General features: G+C 37.9%; 1 protein-coding gene and 3 non-coding genes across 4 annotated transcripts; 2 read left to right on the forward strand and 2 right to left on the reverse strand.

The window, feature by feature from the left end:
* Nucleotides 1-1,081: 1,081 nt before the first annotated feature.
* On the forward strand, nucleotides 1,082-12,359 carry LOC144657180 (inhibitor of growth protein 4-like). The gene is made up of 10 exons (XM_078517492.1): nucleotides 1,082-2,632; nucleotides 3,187-3,258; nucleotides 6,914-7,080; nucleotides 8,319-8,418; nucleotides 8,853-8,888; nucleotides 9,195-9,261; nucleotides 9,630-9,747; nucleotides 9,948-9,986; nucleotides 10,240-10,301; nucleotides 10,746-12,359. Exons 1-10 carry the CDS (start codon nucleotides 2,596-2,598, stop codon nucleotides 10,783-10,785), a joined length of 738 nt encoding a protein of 245 aa, XP_078373618.1. The 5' UTR covers nucleotides 1,082-2,595; the 3' UTR covers nucleotides 10,786-12,359.
* A 2,235-nt stretch (nucleotides 12,360-14,594) lies between these two features.
* Trnak-uuu (transfer RNA lysine (anticodon UUU)) lies at nucleotides 14,595-14,667 on the forward strand. Its single transcript has one exon. It is a non-coding gene; the product is annotated as a tRNA-Lys (tRNA).
* Nucleotides 14,668-15,008: 341 nt separating this feature from the next.
* Trnam-cau (transfer RNA methionine (anticodon CAU)) lies at nucleotides 15,009-15,094 on the reverse strand. Its single transcript is given in 2 exon segments — nucleotides 15,009-15,044; nucleotides 15,058-15,094. It is a non-coding gene; the product is annotated as a tRNA-Met (tRNA).
* Nucleotides 15,095-16,481: 1,387 nt separating this feature from the next.
* Nucleotides 16,482-16,554, reverse strand: Trnak-uuu (transfer RNA lysine (anticodon UUU)). Its single transcript has one exon. It is a non-coding gene; the product is annotated as a tRNA-Lys (tRNA).
* Nucleotides 16,555-16,557: the final 3 nt, after the last annotated feature.

Here is a 16,557-nt window from a genome sequence, read left to right on the forward strand (position 1 = left end):
TTGAGCTTTCACTAGGCTGCACTGAGAGGGTTAGTTACTACGACTAGACGTGCTTTTCTTTCTTGTTCTATTCTGTTTGTAGGGAACTCTCCGCAAGTTTAGACTCGTGGTAGCCGCATGCCTGGTTTCAACCTTCACTCACGCACTGCAAAACGCGTGAAATTGCACGTATTTGTGGTGTAAAAGGTACAAAAGTCAAGGTTAATTTTCTAAGTGCGCATTGGTCGGTTTTAATTTACTGTTTGGTTTTTAAGTACCATACTAACAAGATTGCGCAGATGGTGTGTAATTAAATTCCTCACCACTGGGTGGGATCTTGATAGCCAGAGAAGTGTCAATGCACTCTTGTGAGGTTATCAGAACATTGGAAAGTAGTAGCAGGTTTTTTTTTTTTTTTTTTTTTTTTGTCTGGCTAGTGTCAGAGTGTGCTCGCATTGCTTTTTTCAATGCCTATGTGAAATTTAATTTAAACGTCGCGGTACGTACAGTTGTGAACTTTTTATCAAACGCTATAAGACTATAATTTCCCATAAAACTTCAGTTCTTACTGTAGCACAGTAGTTCAGATCAACTGACTACATTTACACCTGCGTTAGGTAACTTGGTAAAGCCCATAAGGACTTAACACCAATTCAGTACCTCTTGGTCAGAAAAAATACCGCCTTTAACGGATCAGCTCTGACCCTGTCTACATGTATCACACCTTTAGCATGTCTTATCTCACGAAATCCAGGGCTATTGTTTTGGTAACCTACTGACAATAAGCAGCAAACTTGGTTCAAGGAGGCAAAAGTTATCTGCATAAAAGGTTTATCAGTATGGCCAGGCTGCCATGTTATTGAGATGCGTGGGGCCGGTGACAAGCCTTCTCCAGTTAACGCTGGGTAAATAACCATCATTATCACATCATCGGGGTAATAACTGACGCGAGTTGTACCTGGCAGCACTCAGCAAGGTGTTTGACTGAAGATTTAATCTGTCTGCAGTCAGCTCTTCATTGATTAGCATTTAATCACACATACAAGTGATTTAATTTCCGCCGCGGCGCTATGTTCAACCTGCTAGACTTTGTTGACTGATGTCTGCACGAGAAGCTCCATGTGTTTATGCTAATATTGGATAATAGAGCTAACTGGTTTGCTTAAGCCGATAGGAAGTTGTTCTTGTAGTGACCGCCGCGTTTGCTAAAAAAAATTGTCCTAATAGACCTGATGCAAATATGGCTGCCGTTAATTTTGGGCTCCCAGAAGAATCATTTGTCAACAAAATTAAATCACTTTAACTTAAAGATCAAGTCAAAGAAAATCAATGAATAAAGTTTCAAGGCTGTAGTTTTATCTTAAGGGAAGTTACAGGGACATTTATATGGCCAAAAACATGAAAACGAGGCTAGGCAGGCCAGGGTGACTTTTTTCCATACAAATCTCTTGCAATTGAATGAGTCACATATCAGCAGCCTTTTAACCAAAAACACAGAAACTTCTCAGTTTAGCATATTATTCCATAGATGTTCAATTGTCAGTATTAGCATTTTCAGAAACTTGACCAAACAAAAGAAATGAATGACAACCAATTTCACACCAACCTTGACTACGGGTACCGTCCGAGACAGGAAACATGGGGATATTAAGCCAAGCAGTTGTTAAAATTGAAGAATAAAGGTCCATTTACACTCATTAGATTTTGGTACGGCTAAACAAAAGTGGTATATTGCGAAGAGCTGTGCTGTGAACTTTAATGGGCGTGGTCTTGACAAGAGTACGCTTTTGTCATCTTGCGTTTATTTTACCATGCATGTTGCTATCAAAAAAAAACCCAGCTTACTTGATAGGCAAGCAAATTTAATTGGGCCAATACATGGGTATCTAGAATACCGAGTCGATCGCTACCAATGATAATGGTTCGTTTTCATTCTGTAGTCCCAAGCCTTGTGCGTGATTACACGATAGCGAAGCAAATCACGAGTGCGCAGCCTGAAACAATTGACTGCCAAGCGAATTGATAGTTTCGTTGACTGCCAAATTATATGTGTTTTTTCTCCATCTCCAAAAAAGGAGTGGGAGACGATATTTTAGATTGTCAGACTAGCGCTCTTTCCGAGAACATAAGGTGCGGAGCGAGGTGAATTAGAGAATCTCACTTCAATTCCACTCCATGCTCCACGCATTCACACGTACGTACACGAAGTCTATGCACATTATAATTTTAAAAAGGCCGCGTTCGAGTGCGCTCATAAAAGGCAATGTAACTTGATGTTTTTCAGCATAAAACATTTCTTTTGCGCTTACCGAATAGCCTGCAGAACAGGCGGTTTATTTTTGCACTTCGCGCTTCGACCCGCAAAATAAACCGCCTGTTCTGCATGCAGGCTTCCGGTACTTTCCGAATGACTTCAACATGTCACGTGATGGTATCCCATGATACTGTGCTCTGTGTTATGGCGGCAGAACTGTATTTCCGAAGTGACGCCGATAAAAGGCTGAAGCTGCAATCATTTCGCTAATAATTTTACCTCTTTGTCACCACAAGTGTCGTCCTTTTACACTTCAAAAGACAACAGTTAGATAGAGGACAATTCAGGCACAAGTCGGGGCCATGGCGTCGAATATGTACCTGGAACACTATCTTGATAGTAAGTACTTTTGATTATTTTCTTGCCCGTGAATCCCGCCACAAATTTGATCCACATTTCATGCTCATTTGCATTTTGTAAAAAGGGAAATCGAGCAATTCATCGAAGGCTGCTGAACGTTTGACTTTTTTTGTAAGTTTTTATATTACACTGTATCACAAAGCCGTTTATAAACTATGAAATCGCATCAATATAGTAAACATAAGTCTTCTATTCCTGTAATACTGTAAAGTGCCGAATCTTGATTTAACTTTCGTTGGTAGCTATGCTTATTGCCCTAAATAAACAGCCGTGTATAATATCAACCCGATTTTACGTAAATTGTAAGTTCATTTCTATGTTAAGTAACTGTGTTCCTGACTGCTTTTATTATTTGTGTTTAGATATGAATTTGATCATCAACTTTAAGAGCTCTGTTTATAGTTTTATGTCAATGACAATAAACGGGTAAAGGGGTTTCCCCCGTGAAATCAAAGTGACAGTAGACTTGTGTAAGTTGTGTTGACAAAGTAATAATATGTTTGAAATTGTAATTGTTTTTAACTGTCACTTAGGTATTGAAAACCTTCCTTTTGAACTTCAAAGGAACTTTACTCTTATGAGAGAACTTGATCAGAGAACACAAGGTAGGCAGCCACACTTTGTACTTGGATGTCAAAACAGTTTCTTTACAGGCAAATCCCCAGAGCACACTTAGGACACTTTCCATTTGTCAGAACTGGTCGGCTGGTCAGGTGGTTTAGAATGTGAAATGGGCCTTTTCCACGAGATTGCCCCACAAATCCACCATAACAATGTATAAAATTTATGTATTGACTGATTTGACAGGGGATAAATCTAACTAACAACAAAATTCTGTTCTCGAATATACTGGTTAAGATACTGTATTAGCTGTTTTTTTAATTGATAATCCTTTTATGTCTATGAGATCTAGTTAGATTTACCTGGGCCATTTATAACAAGATTTTAAGGACCGATCATTTGTTATGTCCCAGATGGTACGGATGGTTTTCTAGGAATAATGGTGCACAAAGGGCGCGATCCATTCAACCAAAAAATCCGGTTTGAATTTCCGAAATTTTCGTGCGTTGAAAGGAACAGTATTTTCCACTTGACTGAACAAGGCAGGTCGATATGGCGAGTTTGCGGTCCGACTCTTGTTTGTTACTCGACGATTTCAAGTCAACAGACAATATCCTGTAAAACAACAACGACAGTTTTCCCCAGCGAGCTGCTTCACAATTAATGCACATATCAATGTTAAGCCCGAGGGGGGGGGAGGGGGGGGGTCGGGCAGGGGGTGGGGATTTTGACATTTTCTATAAAAAAAATGTCAAATTCCCCACCCCCGGGACAAAATAATTGGTCAAAATCCCCATGAAAGGTGGTCAGATGTCCTTCAAACCTTCTATAAATGACCAAAATCCCTACCCTGGGGCCATCACGTACGATCAAAATCCCTACCCTGGGGACCTACCTCACGATCAGATTCCCGTGGTTAGCCCGACCCCCCCCCCCCCCTCGGGCTTAACATTGATAGGTGCATAAGGAGAAGTAAACTTACCCGTGTTTACAATTAGTTTGAGCTCAATCTTTTGAGATATTTCCATGTAAGTTTCATTGTCACTCGACAAGAGATATTTACGAACTTCTCTCCTACAGCCTGGACAAATAGTAACCCGTACAAAACGTATCGTCGCAGATATGGAAACATGTTTAAGGATATAAATTAGCCTTGTGAAACGAGAAAAACATAATACGCAAGTCAATGCCCGTCGCTGCCACTGGTTAATATTAATTTTGTTCGGCCATGTTGCTTCTGGAGCACGACAGAGAGGTACTGGGGAAGCGGATGGTCAAATGGAACGGCAAATTCCGATCGGACCGATCTAACCAGAAAAGTGGTCCTCCTCGAAAGGTGGATCCCTTTTTCCGAAACTTTTCCGGTCAGACCGAACCGATCCACTCAGTTTTGAACCAAGATTTCCGGAAATTTTGGCTCAATGGATCGCGCCCGAAATTTGCACCTCTAGCATTATCTTTTAATTTAAAACCCAACCCCCTCCTACCTGAAAATACTGGAATCAGTAGTGCGATTGGTAATAGTAGCAATAGCGAATCAGCAATTAAACAGCATGCAGAGTCAACGGAACATAACATCCATCCGAAGGACGCCCAGATCCTCGAGGCTTTTCTTGGAGTCGTGGCACTCCACTTTGGACAGCAATGCTATCAACGAACGCAAAGCTTTTCCTCGCGCTTATGTGGTGTTAATTCAAAATTAAAATGTCGCACTAACGCACAGATTGCTAGCGCGAGCACCAACAAACTTTCACTAACTCTGATGAAGGTGAACATTTGTCACCGAAAATTTAGAAAAGAAAAACAGATCGGCTTAAAATATCTTCTTTAAACCCCTCCTACCTCTTAAATCACATTTGGAATTTTTTTTTACTCCTTTTAGAAGCACTTGTTAGGATGACAAACATTTCCAGTTAATATGCATTAGATTGGATCACTCCCCCTTCACCCCCTTTCTCCTCCCCCTTCTCCCCCTGGCATTTTTAAAATAAAGATCTTTTCCCCGATTGTTGCTAAAATCTTATAGGAATGTGACTGAGGTCTTTAGTTATCATAGATTATACTCTTATTCTCAAATCTTAGCAATATCCGCTTAGTAAGACTGTTAGCAAGAATCTTATTAAGATCTTATTATAACATCTTTCTTAATCAGTAATCTTGTAAGATCTTGTTAGATGTAATGAGACTCAATCCTAAACTTAATATTGATGATTGGATTAATATGGTCTGGCTTAACCCAAAAAGCACATGAGGATTTGAAGGTTCGGTTGCATACTAAAACTAGCTCAAATTTTGGCATTATTTTCTCATTGCTCTTCAATGCTCCTCTATTTCCTCCAAGTACTGGCAAGCTTTACATCTGTTTTTGTGTTATTAGAGGTTTAAGAAAAGTTTGTGGGGAAAAGAATAAGTAAAAAACATCAGGCAACTGTTCTAACTCTCTTCAAATTCTCTGTGCGTGCCTGTGTGTAAAGCCAGACATTAATCCAAAAAACGTTTAAGAGTTTTGGATCAGTTTTTGTTTTGAATAATTGAACCCTTCATTAAACAAAATGTTCAGGGCTACACACATCTTAAAATCAAAGTATATTAATTTATTACAAAAGTAATACCGCAGAAGTAGCTCTTCAATGCTCCTCTATTTCCTCCAAGTACTGGCAAGCTTTACATCTGTTTTTGTGTTATTAGAGGTTTAAGAAAAGTTTGTGGGGAAAAGAATAAGTAAAAAACATCAGGCAACTGTTCTAACTCTCTTCAAATTCTCTGTGCGTGCCTGTGTGTAAAGCCAGACATTAATCCAATAAATGTTTAAGAGTTTTGGATCAGTTTTTGTTTTGAATAATTGAACCCTTCATTTAAAGAGTGAAGGTTGGAAGTGAAAATGGAAAAAGAAATCCACTTCTAAATTCCTTGTGTCGTTATTGAAAGAAAAGCTATAACTACCATGGACTTGAACAAAAAATGTCTTCCAGTTCCTTTTCCTCACCTACAGCCATTAAAACTGGTACATTATATATAATATTATGTTGATAAAGCTTTTTTCTTCATGGAACGATTGTGATCAGTGCAGTCAGAACAATTACTGAACTGACAATGTTAGTGACTATGAAAATACATGTACACAACACTTTTGCTACATTTCTTGAACCAAAATAAACAACGTGAATATTTCCTCTCAACAAAGTTTGACTTTGGTATTGAATGCCAAAAGAAAAAAAAAGATCTAAATAAATAAACATGACTCAATAGGTAATACTGGTATATTTTCCTAAAGAAGGAAAAATGCAAATTGCACCAAGAATGCTTTTTCTTATAACAAAACCTTGGATGATTAAGTGAGCAGAACAAAATAGAACTGCATGAAAGCCAGACCCATCAACCTGGGAGGCAGTACAAAGGAACATGGACCTCTGAGAAATGAGAAGAAACTCAAAAGCTTGTAACGATCAACAAATTAAAATATATCAAACAGGGTCTGTAGTAAATGTTAGGATTAGCACTTGATGTAGTTAACAGGACTTTTATTAATTCAAAGTACGTGTATAACAATAATATTAAGCTACATGTACATGTTTCACTGTTTTCAGTAAACAAAATGTTCAGGGCTACACACATCTTAAAATCAAAGTATATTAATTTATTACAAAAGTAATACCGCAGAAGTAAAAGAAGTGTACTCTTGTTGGTTTGGATTTTCAGACTTATCAAAAGAAATAAACACAATGTCAGAAGAGTATATGGCTAATGTGCGGAGCATGGATGCCGCTAATAGGACATCCCACTTAAAGAAGATTGAAAATGCCTTTGTCAAGAGTCGAGAATATGGAGATGATAAAGTTCAGCTTGCCATGCAAACATATGAAATGGTTAGTAGTTCAGGCTTCAGGTATATAAAAGGGTAGGGATTTCACAAAATGTAGGTATATGAAAGGGTAGGGAAATCTTTCATAATGATATTTTAAAAGGCCTTTACATTAAATATTTCGAGCAGACGCAACTTTTGGATGTATCGTCGTAATTTATTAAGCGCTTTATAAAAATGACAAGAAAACACCCCGTTTTAGGTAAATGTGATGTCGTGTAGGTATATGAAAGGGGTGCCTTTTTGCAATAAAAGGTATACAAAAGGGGTACCTTTTCTATCAAAATGGTATATAAAAGGGTAAGGGGTTGGATCTTCGGGCGGAGCCTCCCCGTACAAAACTTTTTCAAGTACCCCCCCCCCCCCCCCGGGGGTTGATCAAGATCTAGTTTCTCCTTAAAGGGGAAGTATCACAAGGATTATGTGTAACTTCCAAATTTAGAAAAACATTTCAGTGTTAACGGAAACTTTAATGATGGTTCAGGTTTGTTATAAATGATCACTTAGTGTACTAAAACTGTCGATGAGGTGTCAGACTCTGGCCATTGATGGAAAGGGTTGAAATGAATAGACTATATTTGTATTCTCGGTATTGGATTGGAACTAGCTTGCAGTGGAGGCTGTTGCGAGGGAATATCATTAAAAAAACTTTCATGTCACAATTTGCATTAGTAAAAGATTACCTGCATTAGCCTCCATTGTAAGCTAGTTCCAGTCCAAAACCAAGAATACGAATATGGTCTATTACAACTTGAAAAAAAAAAATTCCAGCAAAAGTTTTCATGTTTTTGTCAAAAGTCTCCATAAACAATTGACTTGTTTTTGAAGAATTCAGTTTGAATCTTCTTGGTGTTTTAGGATAATTTTCTAAACAAGTAGAGGTAATCGGTACACCACAGTTTCCACAAAAAAACAATCAAAATCTTCGCGAGACTTCCCCTTTAATGAACACCGAACATCCAATCTTGTTGTTGAAAGTCTGAAATATACAGCTCAAGACTTACACTGGGGAACATGGGATTACGCTTTCTCAGAAAATCTTGCCAAACCTGAAACTTGGCAAAAAAAGTGATCAACTTGGCAAAAAACCCTGATAATCCATAAACCCACTGTTGAAATTTTAGAAGTGTACTTTAAGTAACCAATTAACTGCAGACTGCATAATTATACATGTACGTGTAGATAAATAAAGTTTTTTCTTTAAGTTTTGTATTTCCACTTATGAGTGTATTTATTGTCAAGGTTGATAAACATATACGAAAATTGGATGCTGATTTGGCTAGATTTGAATCAGACCTCAAGGAACAACATGCCAAAGAAGCTGGTTTCTCAGATTATGAAAGTAAGAATCATTTTTGTTTTTGTTTCACAATCAGTTGACTGAGGTCATTTTGAATGGTTACTGTACACAGTTTTGGGTGAAGGCACTGCTGCTTTCAGTTAAACAATGTTTTGATCTAACAGTCATAAAAAAGAAATTTGTTGTTTGTTTGTACTGTATTTTAAATGCTTATTTAAGTGGCTGACTGAAGCATTTGAGAATGGCCAGGCCAGACTCTTAATATGAACTGGAAGTTGCAATTAAGTAAAAATAATATGAGATGTGATGCCAGAGCATACAGTAGTTTTTCATTGTTTTTTTTTTTTTGTTTTTACTAATAATGATTGCATACATTTGTATGACATCATGTACATGTGAGATTGTTGTAATGTCATAGTAGTTTTTTTCCTCTATTTTCTGTGGCAACTTTAACACATTTATTTCATCTCTTGTAGGTGAATCTCCAACACCAAAGCGCAAGAGCAAGTCAAGTAATGTAGCCTTTGTTTTTTTTGTAATCTTTAATGTTTAGCAGTTTGAACTCCAGATCAAGCAATCAGGATTTGAGAGCTTGCCATGGTTTTTTGTAGTTTAGAAATATATCTTACCATCCCATGTGAGCTGATCATGCTAACCAGAGATGGCTGAGCTGATCTTTTACAACTGTAACTGAATAGGTGACAGGACATACCAGTGCCTGTACCATCGCTGAGTTTATGTGATTGCATTTTGTAAAGCAAGTAACATGAATCTGTCTCTAGTGTTGGGCAGTTTATTCATTTCAATTTGTGTTTTAGGTGGAAGAAGTAAAGGAGGAAGAAGAAAACAAAAAGAGGCTGAGGAGTCAGCAAGAAAAAAGAAAAAGTAGGGTTGCTATTTCAGTTAACTTGCACACATGCAGTGATTAAATAACAAAAGTACAAGAACTGCTACAGCAGCAGTTTTAGGAAAACACACATAGGCCGAAACAATTGAATTTTGATGAGAATTTAAAGCTACTAAACTTTTCTCTAAGGCAAATGAGTTGCATTCAAGTTGTTTATTGAGAGACAGTAAATCACAAAATGCATTCTGTTGCTTTGAACTATGAAATAAGACTTGCTTATTGCATGCAAAGTTTATTCTTTTTCCCACCAGTCAATGCTGTCTGTTACATGCCAGCTCTCAGCAAAGCATTTGGTATATGTATTTTAAAAACTTAATCTTTCTATTGTTTGTTACTTGTGTTTTAGGGTTGAATCTGAAGGTCCCAAATCACTTGCCATCGCTGTTTCTCTTCTGGCACCTGAGGTTCAGGTACTTGACATGCCAGTTGATCCCAATGAACCAACATACTGCTTGTGCCATCAGGTAAGTGATGCACAATATAAACTTTTACAGGGTTTGCACAATCTTGAGAAGTCCTTGAATTTAAGGGGGAGTCCTTGAAAAGTCCATGAATTCCAATTTCCTTGAAAAGTCCTTGAATTTGTGTGTAAGTCCTTGAAAAGTCCAGTGGCAAATCTAAAATGCATTACAATCCAATTTTTATTTTTTATTTTCTCATTTAGGTCTCATATGGTGAAATGATTGGCTGTGATAACACAGAGGTAGGCATAACATGCTGTCAATATAGTACACATGCAGGTTACAGTTGTTAGACGTGTACAACACTGTAGCTTTCCATACTGTTGCATAGTTCACATGAGACACAGTAGCTTTCTTGGTGATGCAATGTAATGGTTTGTAAACAGATTAAGTCTATGAAAGCTGTCTTTTTTCTCTATTGGCATCATCAACAGTTTAGTGTGCAATTATTTTCAGATAGACATTAATGATATTAACTTGCTGTTTTCCTTTTAGTGCCCCATTGAATGGTTTCACTTTCCATGTGTAGGACTATCGTCAAAGCCCAAAGGAAAATGGTTAGTTCTGAGTTTCACTTGTTATTAATTTTAGGGGGGTCTAGGTCACGAGTTTTTCACACGGCACCAACGTTTACGTAGTACAGACTTAACGTCTGATACACAGTCAAGCTAGTTTTATTTAGCCATGCGCCATGACAACCATAACCACTGTGAATATTGCCACTTACATTGAGTGTTGCAGGCTTCTGAAAAGTGAACATCATTCCTTCTCCCTGTATTCAACCTAAAAAGGAACAAAGGAAAATAATTAAATTTGTAGAGGTTCGACTGTATTTGATATGTTCAAGATACTAAGTCTGCAAGACAAAGTTACTGTCTAAAAGACAATGGAAAGGAAATGTACATATAGATAACAAAGCAGAATGTACAGAAAGTGAACTCACTAAACTCACCCAAAATGTTTACTGGTGAACAATTTGATTTTTCGGGGTTACTTTGCAGGTATTGTCCAAAATGTGCTCAAGAAAGAAAGAAGAAGTAATTCAAGTCAAGTGCAGAGCTATGACAGGCACTCTTACGTGTATGTTACCTGTGTGAGATCCACTGTGCCATGCACATTTTCATCACACAAACACAAACTCCTCTTGTGTATAACAATATGTGTGGTCAAATATGGTTGCAGTGGGAGAACCCTCATCAATTGTTGCAAAACGAGAGAGCCTTTGTATTTATACCTCAGACAAAAGTCAAGGATCATTAATATATTGTACAAGAGGCTCCTGAACCCTGATTGGACTGAATTATGTATATTTTGTTAAATAATACGTGCAAGGGTAAATCAAACGTTTAAATCTTGATGTTTGCATTGCCTACATTTTTAAAATTTTTAAAAGTGTTTTATCATTGCCCAAAGCCCGCAATCTGTATAAATGTGATCCTTTTTTGACATCAGAAGCCCATTATAGTTTCTGATAACATTTATTGTTCATTTAGCTGTCATTATAACCAACACATCAAAAATCACTGCAAGAATAGTACCTAACTAGAATACCTGGCCAAGTACACCATATTTGGTAATAAGAATGGCATCAAGTATAAGAGAACGACAGTTAATTAATAAGACTTTGCTATGAAGGAAAGTGATATAACCTACGCAAGAAAGTAGCTGTGTTTCTTAAAAATATATATGTATATATTCTATAATGAGAATTGGTTCTTACTTTTATGTACTCGATCCAGTCTCCTGTAAAAAGGTTGCTGTCATAATGACACCATAACGAGGTCGATGATTCACAGCTATTTTCTTGTATCTAATTCCGCACTATTGTTTGTAGCCTGCGAGCAGGCTCTCTATTCGGGGGCAACGATAGAGAGCCTGCTCGCAGGTTATATTGTTTGAAGAAAATTTTTAAAATCCTTGCGCTATGTAATAATTGTGAACTTGTTATGTAGATTAATTTGGAATTTACAAGAAAAGGACCATTCTCTTCAAGGATTGTATTCTCAGATTATTTCTTGTTGCTTTACAACATGGCCTTGAAATATTTTTATGTGCATAATTGCCCTCCAGCAAAAGCAGAATACTGTAAATATTTATTGAATAAAGTAAACAAAACTGAACTTTATATCGCGTCAACGTAATTTACTTGTTTATCACTGACCACTCAAAATGCTCTTGGGCTTATGCTCGTCATTATCGTATTGAAAGAAATAGTTAGGAACTGCTCTTCATTATAGTTAAAGTACGCTTGTATCACATTGATAATACAGTTGAATCCTGATAGCTAGAACCGGCAACCCTCAATAACTCTAACCTCCCGCTAACTCGAACATTTTTCGATTCCCCTCCAGGTCATTTTCTTACTAATTTTACCCTCGATAACTCGAACCTTTTTTGTTTTCCCTTGAAGGTTCGAGTTATAGGGATTCAACTTTACTGTATCAATTGAACAAGCTATGGCATGATCTGTGAACTTGGTCCACAAAAAAGAGGACAACAGCATGATGAACAGAGAATCTGAGCAAAACATTCCCCCGCCAAATGTCGCATTCTGATGAATCGTGTAACCGAAAGCTTCGCAGGAAAATAAAATAAAACAAAAGTTCACTCTTCAACATTAGTTTAGTGAGTTTTGTTTCCCCGAGTCTCTTAGTATTTACCGATAGGTACAACGTAAAAGAAGGCCACAATTCAGAGACTAATTAAAACCTCCAGAAAGCAACGCCCTATGTTTGCGAATTAATTTTAGCTTTATTTGAACTTTCCTGTCCCTGGAAACAGGCCCAAGGAAAAATCTGACTAGCCCGAGGCCTGGCTTATTTCCGGAATTCTCCTTTCTCTATAGAAGGCAATACTGTTAGCTTCTTTCAGAAAAATGTTACATTGACGTGGTGAACACGTATTTTTTTTTTCGAAACTCAAAGCTTTAACATGTTTAAAAAAAATGCCCCATGTGAGGATCGAACTCACGACCTTTGTTGATGTGAAGTCTGTATCGGGCCAAAGTGCCCAATACTCACCCTAGATGGGATGCCAGTACAGCGCAGGGTTACTCCCAGCATGAAATACGCCGGTACCATTTTTTATGCACCTGGGTGGAAAGGGATTAAGTGTCTTACGAGAATGGACCACTCGATCCAGAGTCCAGTGCACCACAGTCAACTCCCGCCTTCGGGACACCGCTATTATGGACACCCCGTTATTACGGACAGGATGTTGACGGTTCCGGCGAATATGAGTTAATAGAAATAGCTCCCGCTATTTTCGGACACCAAATTGTGGTCCAAAAGGTGTCCGACATAGTGGGAGTTGACTGTAGCCATTAGGCCACTACGCCACTAGTACTCATTTTACAAGATTTAATACTTGAAGTGGAAGGCCACGTTCCAGTTAAAACTAGTGGTAACCACAGGTTAGAAAGTGCGGGCCTAGATGCACCTTCCTTCACCTGTAGGTGACACTGAGAAGCGTCGATCTCAGTTGATAAATGTTCTTGACACTTTTCTTCGCATTCTAACCGAAAAAAATTTCTCAACTTCCTGTTTGAACGACACATTTTCGGATCCTTTTGCAATGTTGAAGAACAAATAACTTAGGTCACCTCATTTTCACGCCGGCATTTACTCCGACAGGTCGCGAAAATTTATCAGAAGTGTCGATAAATCGCTGGACAAAAGACAATTATTATTCCAAGTAACGCGTCACGCAAGGAATGATGATTTAATCGAGCACGCGGTGTACCCGGGCGGTGTTATCGAGATGTGATCTTGTTTGGTTGGTGAACTCGCTATGTTGTTAATGTTGTAAGGAATCATTCGTTTTGCCGCCTAAACAACGCCTAAACAATGTCGGCCAAACGTAGTTTCCAATCTTTCTTGTGACAGAAGTCTTGATCTTATGTGACAAACTGTTGAGGTTGACTTATGTATTGCTCTGGTTTCGCATTCTTATCGTTCTTGAAGAACAGATTTTCAACTTCCGGTGTTTCAACAATCTGTTGTGATTGACACATTTTTCGCATTCTGATCGTTCTTGGTGGAAGAACAAAATTTTCAACTTCCGCTTTGCAACTAGCCTTTTATAAACGTGGCGCGCACGCGTTATACGCAATCCGCTGGTCACTGTCAAGATTAGGGTTGCGGGCCTCTCTTGGGCCCGCAACTAGGCATAAATAGATTGTGCTCAGCAACTTTTGAGCAACTTTTAGCGTCTTGAGCAACTTTTTGTAGTACCAGCAACATAGGGCAACTTTTGCCTTCCTTGGCAACTTTTGAGCAACAAATTGATGTAAAACCGATCCAAACCATAAAAGTCGTTTCATTTCGAGGGATTTTTATCTTTTTTATCTATTTTTTATTTTTTTATTTTTTATTTTATTTTTATCTATTATTAAAATTATGTTAAGTTTAAAGAGCATATTGATTACAACAAAGTATTTATATTTCTCATATAACAATGGCTTTTTGGACTCTTTTAATGATTGTAAGAATAAATGGCAACAAACAAACAAACACGTTTTGAGTATTTATCTAAAACAAAACGACTCTAGAGCAAGCAACGTTTCTAAATTTTGGTGGCAACTTTTTGATGATTTGAGCAACTTTAGAGCAACTTTAAGGTATATTGTGAAGCAACTTTTCCTGAATTTACTAGCACAATCTATTCATGCCTACCCGCAACAATATAAATTATCCTGATGGGCACTGGCCAGTTGGATTTCTTGACGTGTCAAAACTCACTGTGATAGTCATGAAATCAGCACAGAGTAACGACAACTTTGTATTAAAAAAAACCTCATCAAAATTTTTCATAACACTGCCATATTGATAATAACATGTCCATTGTGAGCCGCCCGGTTAGCTCAGTCGGTAGAGCATCAGACTTTTAATCTGAGGGTCATGGGTTCAAGTCCCATATCGGGCGACGAAAATTTTTTTATCTTGTGTTTGGCTTCTTTTTGGTTTTGTTCCTAACATTTCTCGAGTTCTTCTCCTCCATGCTTGCTTGATAAAGAATAACACGCATGGTGCGGGAAAAACAGTTAAAAATGTAAAAATGTCTTCAAACTAACCAACGATGATCGGCCTGGTCAATTTTCCCGCGCCCCCTATTTACCTGTCGAGTGTGATCCCAGACATAAAGAGAATATACGAACGGGAAAAAAACTGAACTCGGCCTGGGCGCAGGTTAAAAGCCTTTTCCTGGCAGGTGAATTCAACTCTTTGGTTTTGCTTTTTCCAAACAAAATAAAAATTAGCAAAAATTGCCCCGTGTGAGGATCGAACTCACGACCTTCAGATTTCTTGTAATGATTATGAGACTGACGCGCTGCCTACTGCGCTAACGAGGCAACTGCATGAGAGGGTTAGTTGACCTGCATTAGTAACGCGTTAAAAATCTTTATGTTGGAATATTCATTAATTGTACAAGATTGGTTGTATTGGTAGTTCTCCACTACAGTTGTGTATTGCCTGCTGGCTTGATCTTATCCACAGGGTAATGAATTTTGGTAACAGAGTAAATCACGGTGGTCAAGGCAGATGTGCTTAAAAGGAGTTGGGGGAGGCGCATTGAATGAAGATATAGTCCTTTTCACCCTGGTCCTCTCTTTCTCAAGGTTGGCTGTAAATACTCTTGATACTTGAATCAATTATGTGAAGGGGACACCAAACATATTTGGCCCTTCGACAAAGGGGAGGTAAAGATTGGTTTTGATTTTCCTCAACAAATAATATTAGCAGAAATTGCCTCGTGTGAGGATGGAAATCACGACCATCAAATTTCTGATAAGGATAAGAAAACTGACGCGCTGCCTGTTGCGCTAACGAGGCACCAACATTCACTTAGACATTTGTGTTGGTGTAACTAAAACGATTGGAACCTCGATCGATATGTGTGTGTATCATGCGCAGACGAAAAACCATAAAAAAATCAGCAATGCTCAGTTGTCACGAAGTGCTAAGGGCCTGATACTTAATTAAGGTCATTGCCCTGTATTGCATTGCACATCCTTACTGCGCAGAATTTTAAGCTTAACTGTAGCGCGCGCACATAAACAAAAATGGCGGGTTTTTTCTATATGCGGCGTAGTCCGCGAGAGAAGTAAATTGTCGCTTTCTCGTAAACGAGTATTGTGACCTGTCAATTTTTTTCCCATAATTGAGTGTAGCGATCAAAATTCTTCCTGTAAAATAAAAACAGATCAATTCCTATGTTTGAAAAATAAATTATCGCTAAAAACGTGTACTTTGCCAATACTCGCAGGAGAATTATAAAGGAACTATAACGAATATTCAAGGTCTTCCTGCTCCTAAACAAATATATTTCAAATTTTAAGTTCCATTAAAGTAATAAACCAGTAGGCGAAGTTTGGTTAAAAATCTATGTTCAGTTCTATTTCAGGGTAATGACCTTAAATCGATTTTTTTAAATCAATACAATTCAAACCTTATTCTAGTGTTTCCCGACAGTGTTACCGTAAATTATCGCGCACCTTTTTGTTTTAGGATTTAAGCCTTCATCAACTGATTCTCGCCATATTACCAACAATGTTTTCCTTTTTTTCAAAAAAAAATCAGTCCAAAATCAGCCGAAATGTTTCTTTTTTCATGATTACTTTGCTTGTAAGAGGTGTTGTAAGAGGTTGCAAGTCCAGTGTTGGCAGCCGTTCTAATATCTTTTTCGTTTTCTTTTTTGAGATCACAAAAAGTAATTAGCTTTGCTATAAAAATACTAGTCGTCCGATATGGGACTTGAACCCATGACCCTCAGATTAAAAGTCTGATGCTCTACCGACTGAGCTAACCGGGCGGC

This window comes from Oculina patagonica, chromosome 6 (genome assembly GCF_052425735.1).
Source record: "Oculina patagonica isolate OP01 chromosome 6, crgOcupat, whole genome shotgun sequence".
Classification (NCBI taxonomy): Eukaryota; Metazoa; Cnidaria; class Anthozoa; order Scleractinia; family Oculinidae; genus Oculina; species Oculina patagonica.